This window comes from Mesoplodon bidens, assembly GCF_964165515.1.
Source record: "Mesoplodon bidens genome assembly, chromosome: 11".
Taxonomy (NCBI): Eukaryota; Metazoa; Chordata; class Mammalia; order Artiodactyla; family Ziphiidae; genus Mesoplodon; species Mesoplodon bidens.
In genome coordinates this window covers 91,209,439-91,225,661 of record NC_138167.1, presented here as the reverse complement: position 1 = coordinate 91,225,661, position 16,223 = coordinate 91,209,439, and the positions used below count along the sequence as shown (strand labels likewise).

The 16,223-nt window shown below is 34.6% G+C and overlaps 1 protein-coding gene across 1 annotated transcript; it reads left to right on the top strand.

The window, feature by feature from the left end:
- Window positions 1–702: 702 nt before the first annotated feature.
- Window positions 703–11,507, top strand: NTS (neurotensin; the record flags this gene model as incomplete). Its single annotated transcript, XM_081248152.1, has 4 exons — window positions 703–775; window positions 2,548–2,609; window positions 8,325–8,549; window positions 10,807–11,507. The coding sequence occupies 4 exons, from the start codon at window positions 703–705 to the stop codon at window positions 10,957–10,959; spliced, it is 513 nt and encodes a 170-aa protein (XP_081104278.1). The 3' UTR covers window positions 10,960–11,507.
- Window positions 11,508–16,223: the final 4,716 nt, after the last annotated feature.

Sequence of the window (16,223 nt, the reverse complement as noted above, 5' to 3'; positions counted from 1 at the left end):
AATTCTTTTGCTCAACCCAATGTTATAACTGATTTTCTGCTTATCTTCCACTTGCTTTCTTCTTCTAGCATGTATTGCCTAAGACCTTATCAGTCCTGAAACCACAAAACACTTGTTCAAAAGTATGCGTCATCAGAAAAGAATCCTGACTCTTTAAGAACTTCCAAATCTAAAGAATTACTGATTTTAGGCATTCATCCTGGAGATTTTGATTATATTAGAAATAACAGATCTCATGCTTCACGAAATCAAAATGACAACTTCTTTGAGTCAGAGAATAAGAGGAAATGGGGGAAGAATGGTACTGGAAGTCCTTTTCCAGTATGCTCTGTATGGAATTGCTTTTGAATGACTCCTGTGTGTCAGAAATCTGGAGCAGCAGTGGCAATTAGGGAAGATGTCGCTGTTACTGGAGGTTCAGAAGTGGGGGAGAGGTGTCGGGGGGACAAAGAAGAAAGGGAGGAGGAAGTGGGGAGTGGAGGGGAGGGATGGAAATGAAGGGCACATCCTGAAGAGATAATCCCTGTACACTCATGACATCATCCCCTGCATATATATATATCTATAGATAGGGAATGGTCAAAGCATCTCTCATAGTTCAGTCACTTCCAAACTCAGCTGGAGGCAAGAGGAAGCACTAGAGAGCCCCCTTCAGCCTGTCTCTGACGTTTATGGACTGAGCTTGCTAGAAGGCTCAAGAAGATGATGGCAGGAATGAAAATCCAACTGGTGTGCATGATACTCCTGGCTTTCAGCTCCTGGAGTCTGTGCTCAGGTAAGCTCAGCTGCATTTCACAACTCCCTGAAGTGATTTCTTTTCCCATTTTTACGGTGTGTTGCCACTTAACGTTAATGTATCCAGGGAGAAGAGTTTCTCCCTTATTCTGAATTTCCTTTTTAGTGATTGAAGCTGGATATTTTCTTTCTCTGCTTTATGATTACAAGAACTGAAAGATATCTTTTTCCTTTTTAAATCTGCAAGGTAATAAGAGGGATTTCAATGAAACACTTCATGTTCCCCTTTGCAGTGTAACCACTAGAAAAAAAAAAAAACGTGAAACTTAAATCAAGCTGGTCACTCTCTAATGAGAAGTACAGGAGTGGTGCCTGTCAATGTGCAAATCCATAATTAAAACTGATTGCATTTGGAATGTTTTATCTCTTCCTCATCCACTCTCTTAGGACATGGTGGCTTCTCCCTCTCAAAAATTATTTTCTTAATTGTGTGTATATTAAGATAACAAAGTGAAAATGGATGTTTAATGAATAAATGAATAAAGCATTATTTGTAGAAAATTATTTCTAGAAAAATAAACAAAATACCAAGCTCTTTTAAGAATACATTTTATATAACTTTTCTGTGTGACAAATAGATGTATTATTAATTTGACTATTTTTTTGCATGTCATTTAAGTTGATACAGAATGTAACTGGAAAATTGTCATTCTTATATTGATAAAAATTATTTCCCTGTAGAGTATTTTGCATGTGATAATTAAGATGAAACCATACTTTGTCAAATATCTATCAATAGCTCACCTTGGAAATAAGATTTAAATTTAAAAGAGTAATATGAAATATTATAGTGATTGCAATATGCTCTAATTAATGTTGGAAAATAATTGAATGATCACGTCAAGGTGGGAAAAAAAACGAGGGATAAATGCAGCAAAAAATATTTAGCCTGCTTTACACTGTTATATCATAAATATGACACTGAAATGTTTAATTCAAACTCCTGCTATGATTTATGAATTAACTCAGTATAGTGTTCTATCTATAGCTTTATTTCTATTACCTTATAGGATTTTCTAAATTTTTTTTCTCTGTGAAATATTCATTATTGGAAACAGGAAAGAATATTCTAAAAAAAATCAGAAATCCATTTTCCACACTCTTGTACATGTATTGATGGACAAATCCACTTTTGCTTAAACAGTTTCCTTAATAGCCTGTGAAAAAATTGCGAAGTACACGTGATTCTAAATCCTTGTTTACAGTAGAGAAACAAATCTTTCAAAGTGTGTTTTGTAAAATAGCATCTCAAATTAAACAAATCTCAGTGTCTTTCTTATACTAAAATTATCAACAAGCAATTTCCTTTGTTTTTATCTTGAAAAAATGTCTTATACATACCTTTTCATTATGTTGTTTTTAAAATATCAATACGTATGTATTCTGTATATGTAAACTATTTCCAGTAAAATTATCCAGCATATTTGATGAAATCTTTATTATATCATATAATCAGGGTCTTTTTTTAATAATGAGATTCAGTGATTAAACAACTCCAAATCATCAATAGCTCTCCTGGCATAAAATCGTGTGTTTATTTTCTTAAAAGTGCTTCTATTATTCTATTCTGTTAGCCTAAAGTAAAACTATAATTGTTTTTTTCCAAATGTTATTCTAAGGAGAATGAATACATAACAAAGACAGTAAACTTCTAAGACAAAGTTTTTTGAGACTAATCTTAAATCTCTAGGTTATAATATAATTACACGATATGTGATTATACAGTAAACATGTGGTTTTGATTTTACTCAGATTCAGAAGAGGAAATGAAAGCGTTAGAAGCAGATTTATTGACCAATATGCATACATCAAAGGTAACTTTTTCTTTTTTTTTAAACCAAGGACTGAAAAACATATGAACTCTCATTATAAACATGGTGTCCTTCTCCTATAGTAATAACTTCCCATTGAGACTGAAAAGTTCATTGGGAGGCATTTCCTTTATGGGGAAACTTTTTCTTAAGTTCAAAGGATTTAAGGATGTTGATGTGACAGGGAAAGAAGCTGTATTGATACTGTATAGTGTATCAATCACTATATTGCAAATTTAATTAAGTAGTCACATATTATTTATGTGGACATGCAAATGTATTTTTAAAACTCCTCTTCCCATTCCAGTCATATTGTGTATGATGAAAGGTATATTGGCCTCAAGATAAATACATAAATGAAAATTAAGTGATATTTTTGCCTTTCTTGTACTATTGGGGAGAGTGAAGTGGAGTTCCTAAATTAAGAATTAAAGTTCATGAAACCCATGAAAGAAATGTGGTAGAGAGTAAAGAGCAATAGACTGGCAAACAGAAGCCTTGAGATCTAATCCCACAGCTGTGACTTATGAACTATTTGATCTTAAGCAAGGGGGTTAGTTACCATTGCTTGCCTTTGTTTCCTTATTTTTAAATGTTCGGGTTGGAGTTTATGATCTCCTAGACATTTACATTAAATCCACACCTGGATTTAAATTCTCCTCATAACAGAAGTGTTATTGGTACCTGATTATTGTTTTTATTGAATCAGGTGAAACTTGGTACTGGACCTTATTATTCCTCTCTTGGGGTCTTGAAAGCAAGGTTTTTAGATTCCAGCCTGTACCTAGGAATAAAACTGAATAAGAATATACCCAACTACCACGCTAACACACAATCTTGATTTACCCGGAGTGAGTTAATCAGTGTGTATCTAAATGTAGAGTTAGAGAACAGGGTTCCCAACCAAAAGATATTTCTCAAAGAAAAACATATCTTGAGGTGAGGCAGTCACCCAGTGCAATCACTGTTGTAATGCTGAGGACTCCACAGGCACTGTGGTAAGAAGGTAAATGCTCAGGACTCCTCCTGCCACCTCAGGCTTCTCTTCCCTAATTGGATGAGCATGTTCCAGGTGCAACAACCCCTAGCATAGAAGTAGAATTATGTTCAATAGTGGGTGTGAAGGGGTAATAGCCATTTCTGTGTGTGTATGAGAATGTGGGTCACTGTTATCTCAGAGCTAACAAAGACGTTTTCTACCATGGTCCTTAAAAGGCATTTGGGGAAAATTTAAGCACCTATATATTTCCACAATTGCCCAGATCTACAAAAGGTGAACACATTGAAACCAAATTCTACCATAATTTGGTGGGTTTCCTATCAAGAGTGATCAAATTTCATTTAGTCATTAAAACCCAGTGAACAAATATATTTAACCTTAAGATAACGGATCCTTTGTTCAATACTCAATCAGAATAGCAATGGCTATAATCACTTCAACTCATAAATAGGAAGACAAGTGAAGTCAATAGTCTGTTTTGAAAAATGGAACAGATGAGTATGCCTTAGTGTCTTGGTAGAGATTTTACCTCTATGATTTCAAGTTTATGTCGACAAATAAAGGTCCTAAATAATCTCCAAAATGTGATAATGGTGTGGGGATTGCCAGCTACTTTGCAAAAATGTGGGAGTAGAGGTTATGGTTCCTTCCCTGGCCAAGATGCTGCAAGGGAAAAACAATTTCAGTATATGAAGTGGTTTAGTTTTATTCTTAAGAGAAATACGTAGCAAAAGTATAGACAGAATAACATATACCACTTTCATTCAGTCATGGGATATATCTCTAAAACAGATCATGGAAGAAAAATTGAATCCCATTGCCTCCTTTTTTACTTGAAATAAGTAAAATACAGACTATGATGAGGAAGTACCCAGAAGCATAATTATCCCAATTTTGCTGCTAGGATGGGAACATAAAGCTCATTTCTTATTTTTTACAAAACTACCATCACTTATTTCTCTGTGATTCCATTAGTTTTTGGTGTGTGTAGTGTTCTATGCAAATGAAAACTCTAAACTTTTGACCATTTTAACCAAAATACTGTATCTAAAATTTTGAAAGAATAGTATTTGATATTGGTATAACTGCATTATTAAAAGCTTCAGAAAACTTCAGCTTTCTTCTTTCCACTCTAAAGGTAATTTCAAATTTAAAGTAAAACTATTTAGACATTGAAATACTAATGTAGAAATACTCTTAAGCAGCAGAAGGCTAAGAGAGATTCCAAAGCTTGAAGAGAAGGGGAAGATAAAGAAATTAGTTCTCACAATACAATTCTCTTTATTACCAGTGGCAGTGCCTTGGTATAGTTTTATTAAGAAAGAGAACTTTGAAGAAAAGAATATGTTTTCTTTAGGCTCTCAAAAAGCTGCTGGAATGATGTAATTTTCTATGATCAAATTCAATGCCTTGAATACGGTAAGAGTTTAATAAATATTTATGTACTAACAATAAGAATCTAGGATTTATTACTAGCCCTTACCTTTTGTATTCAGCTGTAAGAACGTCAGGGCTCCACCACAGGTGACTCCATTTTTACTTAGGTGAAATACTTGAATTCACCATGAATTCACCAATTCACCAATTCAAATGCTTGTAATACATTTGAGTTGAGTGTATTATAGATAGTGACCATTAGTAATATAGATTAGGTCCCATTTAATTAAGGAAACCAAAATTTGACCAGGATCTTATTCAGTATTAGGAGTTTAATCAAATAATGCTAAGTAAGAACCACAAATATTCTTGTTTTCCTCATTTTAAAAGCAAGAGAAGACAATATTCTAAATCTCTTATCTATAGGCTTAGGTCTATTATAGACATTTATGTAAAATAATTTAATAAATAAGAATGTTTATTGTTAAAGAAAATTATTCATGACACTTGTTAAAGATAGCAAGGAAGACTTTATTCAAGAGGAACTATGGTTTTGCAAAGATCAGGCTCAACTCCAAATACAACAAGGACAAGTGTGGATTTACAGCCAAGGAAAAGTGTTGAGGTGGATCATTGTATGGAAAATTACTGAGGAAACACTAAATCTAGTAGGACTCTTGCTAGACAACTCAATAGAATCCTAGGATGATCAGGTATCAACGGTGGGGCATTTTTACTAACTTGACTCAGAAGGATTCTTGCTAAAACTGGACTAAGTAGACCAAGGACAGAGCCCAAGGTCGAGACCTCGTCAAGAAGAGGGCTCAGAGGATCCTAACTCAGATTTCATCAAAGACAGAGTCTTTGTCATTTTCTTGAGTGAACTATTTAAACCTTATAAGAAATGTTCTTAAATATATGTCTATTTAGACATCCTATGGTCAAAAGTACCCTCTCTGCGGTGCTTCCAAAGTATGACAGGGGCTAAGGTGATATTAAATAGTATTATACTAGTGAGTTATGTAGTGACTGTTTTAACTGGCAGAAGAGAACAAAGAACTTTAGAACAAAGAAGAGAACAAAATGCTTCACTCAGTTTCCTCATCCAAAAAAATAATCAGACAACACAAGTCCCGACAGATACTTTATGAATAAAGCATTATATGGTCAATTAGTTTGGGGAGCGTTGGTTATTATATTAGCACCGTTGAAAAGTTACAATGAATATTTGCAAGTAAAAAGCTCTGGGGATATCTAAATTCAAGAAGCCTTTAAATTTCCTTTAAACTTCCTTTAAACTCAAGTTTTCCTATTCACTTGACAGTGGAACTCCTTTTTAAAAACAGTGAGTACACAGCTAGTGTTCTAAGGAAAACACTCAATCAGATGATCTCTAAAGAGCTTTCCGAATGTAAAATTGTAGAATCCCATTAATTGGCAAGACATAGGTGTTGCTGCCACACAGTGGAGCATGCTGCCTCTAAGCTTCCCATAGCAGAAAAATTCAAGAACAGGCTGATAATCACATTCGAAGGGCATAGTTGAATGTATTTCCAAACTGGTTGAAAACATTATAGTGAATATTTTTGTACTCACAGATTTGCATGTCCCTGAGGTAAAATCTTAATCAAAGGGTATGCACATTTACAATTTTAATACATATTGCCAAAACACCTTTCAAGAAATTATACCAATATATACTCAGACCAACAAATATTTAGAAGAGAAAGTGTCTGTTTCTCCATATCCTCATAAGTACATCAAGTGTACTTATACTTTTTAGGGTCTTCTGATCTGATAGTAGCCAAGTTGAACATCATTCCACATATTTCTGTTCCATATTTCTTCTTTGATAGAGATTCTGTGACTTGTCTGCTCCTATTATTTATCTGAGGTTTAACACTTTTTAAGTGTTTTTTTTTTTTTTTTTTAATCGGGGCATTTACCAGTTTCTTTTGGAAGAGCTCCACCTGTGTTAAGTATATTAACATTTTGTGGCAGCTTTTACAGTATGTCTTGCTTTTGATTTTAGTCCAGGCTGTTAATTTTTGAGAGATAATTTACACATTTCTGTATGTAAAATTATCTTTTCCTTTATGGATTCTGGTTTGGATATTTGCTTAACAATATTTTTCCAAATTTATAAAATAAATTCTATATATTTACATATTTTTATTTTTACTCATATTTAACCCATCTGGATATTGTTAGACTATAATATGTCAATAAAAGTTATAACTAGATCTAAATCCAGATTTCCCCATAGCCAACTGTCCCAAGGACTTCAAATGCAAACTTTGCTATACGCTCTTCAATCATATTTACTTGGATCAAATTTGGGACATTATATTCTCCTTTGTTGAGTTTTATATTTATGCTTGCTCTATTAATTCACTCTTACTATCTTGGTAGAGTAAGTCCTTCCTCATTACCTTTTTATTTTTCTAAGTCTTCTTAGTTCTCACATATTCATACTTCCAAATTAACTTCATAATTGTTTTGCTACACTCCCTCCTCTAAACTTCCAGTCTCCCCATATTTTCCAAATTGGAACTTTGATTTGGAATTGCATTGCATTTGGAGAATAATTCAGAGAGAATTGACACCAATAAAATTGATACTAATATTTTTGAATCTTCTTATCACAGCTTTGTGGTCATTCAAAAAAAATTTTTTTACGTTCTTTAGAAAAAATGTATGCTTTTCTTCATCTGTGCCCTTTGAGATGCTTGTTAAGTTTTATAAGTTATTTCACACTTAGTTTCTCCAAAAATTGGCAAATGAGAAAGTTGTTAATTATGGTAATAATGGTTTCAGACAAGATCTTATTAGAAAAGGATATTTTAGAAAATATTATAATTTTCAAATAACTAAATTGATCAGCTGTGATGTTACCTGTGACAACTATTAATGTATGGAATAGATTCATGGTCTCACACTACTGTAATTATCCAAATCTATTAGTATCACCTTGGCCACTGTTCCATTAGACACTAAACTGAAGTGTAATAAGGAGAGAGTAATATTTTTAATATTTTCACCTGTGATGTATACGTATATATTTATGTATTTCTACTTACTTTAATTTCTATTTTCTTTCTTGCTTTGCTCGTGTATGTGTGTGTTTATGTGTATTAACTATTGCATTTGGTAAATAGAGGATATGAAGTATTGACACTATTCAACTTTGTGATATGAAGTTACTAATTAATAACAGTGTTTTTATTTGGCTAGACTAACAATTAGATCTTAAAAGGTAATGGCTTAGCACAATAGAAATTTATTTCTAACTCTTACAACACAAATTTTAATTGCATTAACTATTTCTTTCTACATTTCAGATGAGTAAAGCAAGTGTTCCCTCTTGGAAAATGAGCCTGCTGAATGTTTGCAGTCTTATAAATAACATGAATAGCCAAGCCGAGGAAACAGGAGAGTTTCCTGAGGAGGAGCTTATTACAAAAAGGAAATTTCCGACTACCTTAGATGGCTTTAGCTTGGAAGCAATGCTGACAATATACCAGCTCCGAAAAATCTGTCACAGCAGGGCCTTTCAACACTGGGAGGTAAACAAAAACAAAATATGAATATGATTGTGGTTATACTAGTTAACTCTCATTTGTACTGATTTTTTTAATCCTGATCATTATCATAACAGGAAGAATTACAAATATTAAGGAAGAATAAACCATGTGTTGAGGTTAACATTCCTTCAGATCTTCAAAGAGTCCTGCAAATACTTGGAGTTTAGTGAAATATCTTTTCTTTGGTCTTAAAAGGGGGATCTGTCTTAGGGCAGATTTGATACATATGCTTTTATTGTGGATGGCATGGTTAGGCAGTTTTTGGTGCTGGTGGTGGCATGCCTAAGAAATTTAGGAAACTCAAAATGTTTTCTTAGAAACACATAAGTCATGTGTGTTTATTTATAAACAAACACAACACAAAAGGTTCCAGTTTTATTTGAATTTATTAGGCAAATAAAACCAGAATGATAAGGATATATACATATTTCTATTTTAATTGAATGTGTGGATTGTGGATTTCAATCATCCTCAGAAGCTAAACGAGGTCCACCATGGCTAGTACAGCCAAATTTAATTACCCAGAACTACCACAAAGGACTGGATGAATCAGTTCTATTAAATATTACACTGGTGACTCACCACCTTCGGTTTGGAAATTTTTGGAAGAGAAAAGAGAAATGAAAATGCTTTAAGAAAAAATAAGAAGAAAATTATAAAATTTTCCCGACAAGGGAAATATTTCTTTCAGATTAACCCCTAAGAGAAATTTGCTTCATGTTTCACATTCTGGGCTTATACCAACACTGGGGATCTGAGGGTCTGAGGATGCCTTTCCTGCTAATATAACAATCTCTATAACATGCTGTCACAGAGATACCCTGTGGAAAAGAGGAAATGAAATGCAGAACTTCTAGTGTTTATTCTAACTTGTAAACAAAATGATATTTTCCAGATTAAAAAAAAAAAGCTAGTTTTAATTTTTCTTGCTGGACTGTTTATCCCTTAATTCCAATTCCAGCTAAATGATTTTCTCTTTAAAATATTACATCAATAAAACTTGAAAAATACTAATTTTAACATAGGGAAATATCAATTATGTGCTGTTTATCCAGGAAAAAAAAATAAACCTTCAATAAACTATAATACAGACAAATCAGGTGCACATAAGATTAAAACTTTTGCTATTTTAAATGTTGAGTGATTTAAAATAAAATGATAGCATTATTCAGAGTGTAGTACAATTACAGACTACGTGCACAGAGAAACAAAAGATTAAGAAACTAGATTGTCTGACAGTAGCTGTTTTTCCTTCTATGAAATTGAACAGCTGTGGTTGAAATAAAGTACTTGTGATACGATTCAATGCATACAGATTATGATTAAAAACTTACTCTCCTGTCAGTATTAGTTATAGTCACCCCAAAGTTTAGAAGACATTCACAGATATGAATACAGTTCTTACCTTAAGCATTGATTTTTTTTAAAATTTTGTGTAAATCATGTGCAAAACTCTGGAAAGAGTTTCTAAATATTTTATGCCAGTGGACCATTTGAATCAGAACAGTACTATCAGAAAAAGTATTTGGAACTAATTTTAGAATGCAGCATATTTGATGAGGTATTAGACAAGATTCTACATAGAGATTAACTCCCTTGAGTTTTTGAATGTGAACTTGCTTTTAATGCTTAACTATTAAGCAGCACAATCTAAAGATCTTTACCTTTTAAACAGAGCTTTCACATATGTTAATTTCTACAACAGCTGAGCAAGTAAGCAGAACGAGCATTCCTCTCTCTTTGACTGAGAAATAGATCTTTAGAATGGCTTTCAAGTCAAATCAGTAATTAACTTAATTGAATATAAAATTCTATTGATCTTCGAGGCCAAACCTGGTTTACTAGATTCAAAACTTTGTATTTGTTGTGATTTATGATATATTTCCATCTTCTGGTCTACCATAAATTAAAGAAAAATACTCAAAGTTATATTAAGTGTGTTCCTTCATTTGGAGGTATTAATATATGGCCTTGACAAATATAGAAAACAAATTTTAAAGGCTGGCCTGTTGAACTAAGAGCACTGAACAGAGAATCAGAAAAATCATGTTCTCATCCTGTCTCAGCCACTTGATAGCCACCTGTTCTTGGGCAAAACATTTAATTGTTTTGAACCTCATACATCTCATCCACATATATCTTACTGTCTGAATAGCAAATGAGATAAAATGTAGACAAATACTCTGAAATGGAAGACCTTTTGCATGTAGGTTTCATTCATATTCGGTCTATCTTGCAGTTGATTCAGGAAGAGGTTCTTGATACTGGAAATGATAAAAATGAAAAGGAAGAAGTTATAAAGAGAAAAATTCCTTACATTCTGAAACGGCAGCTGTATGAGAATAAACCCAGAAGACCCTACATACTCAAAAGAGGTTCTTACTACTACTGAGAGGATATTTTATTTACATGTGATTGTGATTTACCATCCTTTAATTAAATATCAAATTATATTTGTGTGGAAATATGACAGAACACAATTATTTTGTCTCTGCTACAGTTGTGGTTTATTAGATGTGATTTTTCTGCATTAATATAAATTGGACTAAAGGTTTTCAAATAAATCTAGATCTTGAGCATGATGTGTTGTGTATAACTGGAGTAGATATTAATTAAGTCATATATAGAATGTTTTGTCATTTTGCAAAGCACTTAATGGGTTGTTGAAACAGTCAAAATGTTTGACATTCTAAACCAAATTATAAGAGATTAGAACAGAGTCTTATGGAAAAGTCTAGCTTACATGTCATTAACCCCAAACAAAATAATAGCACCTGTTTTATTATTTGACTGAATGTTTTATTGAATTAAAAGAAATATGTGCTCTTTTCCAAGACTTACTCATGAATCTCTCAGATATGGGGAAGGTAATAGTAGTAAAATAGGACCATCTTCAAAGAATGTTTAATGAATTATTGTTAATTCTGCTTATCTTAATGAATGATCTTCAACTGAATTTGTTTTTCTGTTAAATAAACTTAATAGCTAACAAAAAAAAACAAGCCATCAGAACCATGTTTCTTTGCAGATTTACTATCATTAGAAGTTACCCTTTATTGACATTTTTCCCTCACATCCAGTAAATGATAGCTTTATTTTTAACCTCACTGAGGAATTTATGTGACTAATATTTTTCCCACTTAGGAGACCATTTCTGAGGCAAAAGGCATATTTGAAATAAGTCCTCATGAATTTCCTTAAACACTGTACTTACAGTCTCATAAGCCCTCACAACCCTTACACCCCACCATTAGCAGTGGCCTCCTAGACTTCTGCTCTGACAGGGGGCCTAGGAGGACCTCTCTTTACAGGTTGCATCCTAGTCCCATAGTCATCTATGAAGGAAGATATCAGGATTTGACTTATTCTGGAATTAAGGAATTTTGAGAATTCTATGGACTTTAGATGAGATCACCCCCTTCCCTAGGCTAAACCCCACTTGGTAAGATTTAAGTGTAGCTCACCAATCTCTGGGTTTTTCTGATAAAACCATGACTTCTCACAACTACCTCCCTACCATCTTTTACAGTCCTAACAGCTTCAACATTAAATAGTGCTCAAGGCACTGATCCTAAGAAGGAAACTACTCCATAGTGATTAAGAGTATCTACTCTGGAGTCAGAAGGCCCAGATTCAGCCCCACTGTTCACTAGTAATCTTGGACAATTTATTTAACCTCTCTGTTTCCTCAGCTACTAAATGTGCAGTCTGGAGGAGGGTAAAGTAGTCTGATATGGTGTAAAATGCTTACAACGGTACCTGGAATAGATTAATAACACACTAAATTTAACAGTTCTTCTGGCCACTTTCCTACTGCTTTTCCTTTCTTCTTCACAAACTACAGAGCATAACACAGTTTCATATGCTAACCCTCTGTGTTTTGAACAACTGCTGATCTCCTTTTTACTTGCTTCATTCATTATCCTTGAGGACTTCCACATACACGTGCAAGGTCCCTCCATAATCTCCCTTCTCAGTCCCTGACATCTTCACTTCCAATAATAAACATTTTATCCATTTCATCTCATCCCATCGCTTCCATGGTCCTACCATAGTACTTCTCACTCCCAATAAATTCAACCTCTCCAAAAATCTCAATTTCAAGCACTCTGCTCTCTACACGTCATCTTCTCTCTCCAGTTCACATAATCTATCACTCTCTAACATTTATGAGTTAAATGTAATACATCGTCCCCGCTTCTTTTCACTCTTCACCTTCTAATCATGCCCTCACTTTGCACTTTACTTGGCTTAGATTCTATCGTGTAAAATTAAAATCACTCCCTTATTACCCTCAACTTCCTGTCCTTCTACATTATAGGAGCCTGTGGGAACACCATCAGTTAAACTGAAATCTCCCCCTAATTCTGACCTGACCTGAGAAGCTGAACATAGCTGGAGAAAAGCACCCAAACTGTTGAAGTGTCACGCTTAAAATTTGTGATCGCAAATCTCAAGAGGGTCCTTAGTACTGCCCAATATTCCTACTCTGTTTGCATGATAAATTTTGCCTCCAGTTCTCACTAATGATTGTTTTATATCTTCTCTTCTTCCTTAAATTGCAACACTCGTCATTCTCCAGACATTCATCAGATGACTTTCTAATGATCTCACCCAAAATACAAAGCAATAAGAAGAAAATCATATTTCCCACCACTGAATGTAACAACTCCCTTGCATTTATGCCTCACTCTCTTACATTTCAACAGAGGAACTGTCTCTTCTCTTCTGAGGTTTACTCCTTTATTTCCCCATGTCAGTGAACAGTCGCACCAACTGCTCAGGCCAAAAATCTAGTAGTAATTCTTAACTCCTCTCTTTAATACGAACCTGCCGTTTCATCTGTTAAGAACTTTTGTTGGCTTTGCTTTCCAAAAACATCTCAAATCTGTCTGCTTCTTGCCATATACACCACTACTGCCCTAATCCACAAATTTTCCTCCCCCCCGGGACTGTGACAATTTCTTCCCAGCTGCTTTATTCTTATCGTCTTATTCATCTATATCCTCATAGAGGAACAAAATTTTTAAAAATATTAATTAGATTATGCCATGCATCTCTCCTCAAAATTCCACAGTGTCTTTCCCTTGCATTTTGGATTAAATCCAAATTCTGTCTTAAAAGGCCTGAAATGCTGCAGCATTGGTTTACTTCTCTGTTTAATTTCACTCATTCCCCTCCAGTCATATTGGCCTTTTTGTTATTCTTATATCCAGCTTGTTTCTGCTCCAGAACAAAAAACAGTTGCTGAAACCTCTTTTCTGGAAAGCTCTTCTGGTTGAAAATCCTTTTTCCTGGGTACACAGGACATCCACTTAAAGATTACATTTTTAGCATCTCTTGTCATAGGAATGGCTAAGTTGGAGCCAATGGGTGGTAAAAATGTGTATAACTTGTGGGTCTGTAATAACTTAAAGAGAAACTTCATTCCCTGAACTTTGAATTTTTCCTCATTTTGTTTTTTTGGTCTTAAATGTGAATTTATTGTAACCACACAAGTGAATACCATTGTCTTGAGCATGACACTGATTGATAGAGTTTGTGGAGCAAAGCTGCCTCACTGGCCTGGACCAACCACATTGTTACTTGAAAGAGAAATGCATTTCTAACTTATTTAAGGCACTGCATTTTTCAGCCTCATTGTTACAATGCCTCAACCATTATTTTAATTGTTACAATCTTCTCATGGTTTATTTTTCACATAATTTAGATCTCTGCACATATGACATATGTACAGTGAGGACTTTCCTCAAATAACTTTCATCCCTGAGTCAATATCCATCTAACTTGCTTTATTTGTCTACAGCCATACCACCTTGAATGCATCTGATCTCATCTCATCTATATTGCTATATTTTTCTTCATATTTGAGAAAGAAAAAAAAAAGGAAAAGCAGCCATTGACAGCAATCAGCTGGGAGCTGGCCTGGCACCAATAGCTAGGCTATGGTGTCCTCCAGTTAAACACAGACAATTTCATAGAATAAAACTTCAGACAGGGTCATTCTAACCATGATGGCAAAAGATAATAAACATGACCACTCTATAATCGTGTCTGAGCAAAAATCAAAAACAAGGACACCACAAACCACAGAAAAGATCTAACATCCTCCTTTCCCACATAATTTGAGTGACTGCTTTAACTAAGCTCTATTTTTCTACCTCTAGCATAAAAACCACTATAATACCCAATCAAAGAAATACCCTCACTTTCTGAAAACACCCAAACCAGAGCAAAACCACACTTTCAGAATATTCTTCAAATCACAAGTCTGAATCCTGTAAAAGGTCCCTACACATGCCCTGTTATTGGGAGGTCCCATGGTTTTCCATTGAATGAGATCTCCAATACCAACAAACCCAACCTTGTGGGAGAGTGCTGTCTGTGGTCTTTGGCTGGTAGACATCAGCAAAACACATATCATAACTTGAAATTATATAGTAATTTATTTGTTTGCTTGTTCATAATTTTTCACCCCCGCTCAAATGTGTAAACTTTGTGAAGACAGGGATTTTGTTTTCCTTATTCTTAGTTGTATTCCCAAGGTTGAGCACCAGGCCTGGTAACTGTTTGTAAGGATTTGTTTAATGAATGAATAAATTAGCAGGAGAATTGCCTTTTCTCTTCTAATAAGAGGTTTTAGACATAGTTTCTACACATTTTTAAGCCTCTTCTTAGAGATTACACTTCAGAAAGACTGGTTATGAGCTCAGATATCCACACAAAGTCCCTGGTCTTTTGTGAAGCAACACAGAATGTAGGAGGTTAAAGCTCACCTTCACTAACAGTGGCAACCTGGGGAGATTAGGCTTCATTTTTTGTCTCTTAGATTCCCTTCTGTGAGGAAAACAAACAAAAATGCCAAAGTGAAATTGGCAGTACAGTTGACCCTTCCTTGAACAACATGGGGGTTAGGGGCACTGACTCCCTGTGGAGTTGGAAATTCATATATAACTTTACAGTCAGCCTTCCTTATCCATGGTTTTGCATCTGCAGGTTCAACCAGCAGGGACTGTGTAGTACTGTAGTATGTATTCATTGAAAAAAAATCCATGTGTGAGTGGATCTGTGCATCTCAATCTCATGTTGTTCAGGGTCAACTGTAGTTAAAAGGGGAAGGAATGGATTTGTGAACTATAAGGAGAAAGTACTAACATGAACTGGTACTTGAATGTAGGAGGAAAGGAGAAAGGAATATTCTAGATTATTTTGAGATCTCAAGTCAGGAACCTTGTTCCATATTTGCAAATTTTGAGATTTCCCTTAGTTTGAGCTATGTGAAACTTAAATATTTAAATCCAGTCCCTGCCTAGGAGTCCACCAAGATGACAACATTGAAGGCTCCAGAACTACTTCTCCCATAGGCACGCCAAATTAACAAGCACCCATGGAGCCATTTCTTCTGAAAGAAATCCAGAGACTAGCTGAGCAACTTCTACACATTGGACAAATGAGAAAATACCCAGATTGAAACAGGTAGGAAAGGCTGAGGCATGCCCTCACCATACAACTCACCCTGGCACCATGCTATACAGTTGGGAGGGAATGCCCAACTCCTAGTGTCACCTTCAGAAGCAAAAGATTTGGACTCTACATCTGGTGCCCCTACTTTAAGACTCCCATTTGAGGGACAGCCTCCCCAAAACACTCAGCCCT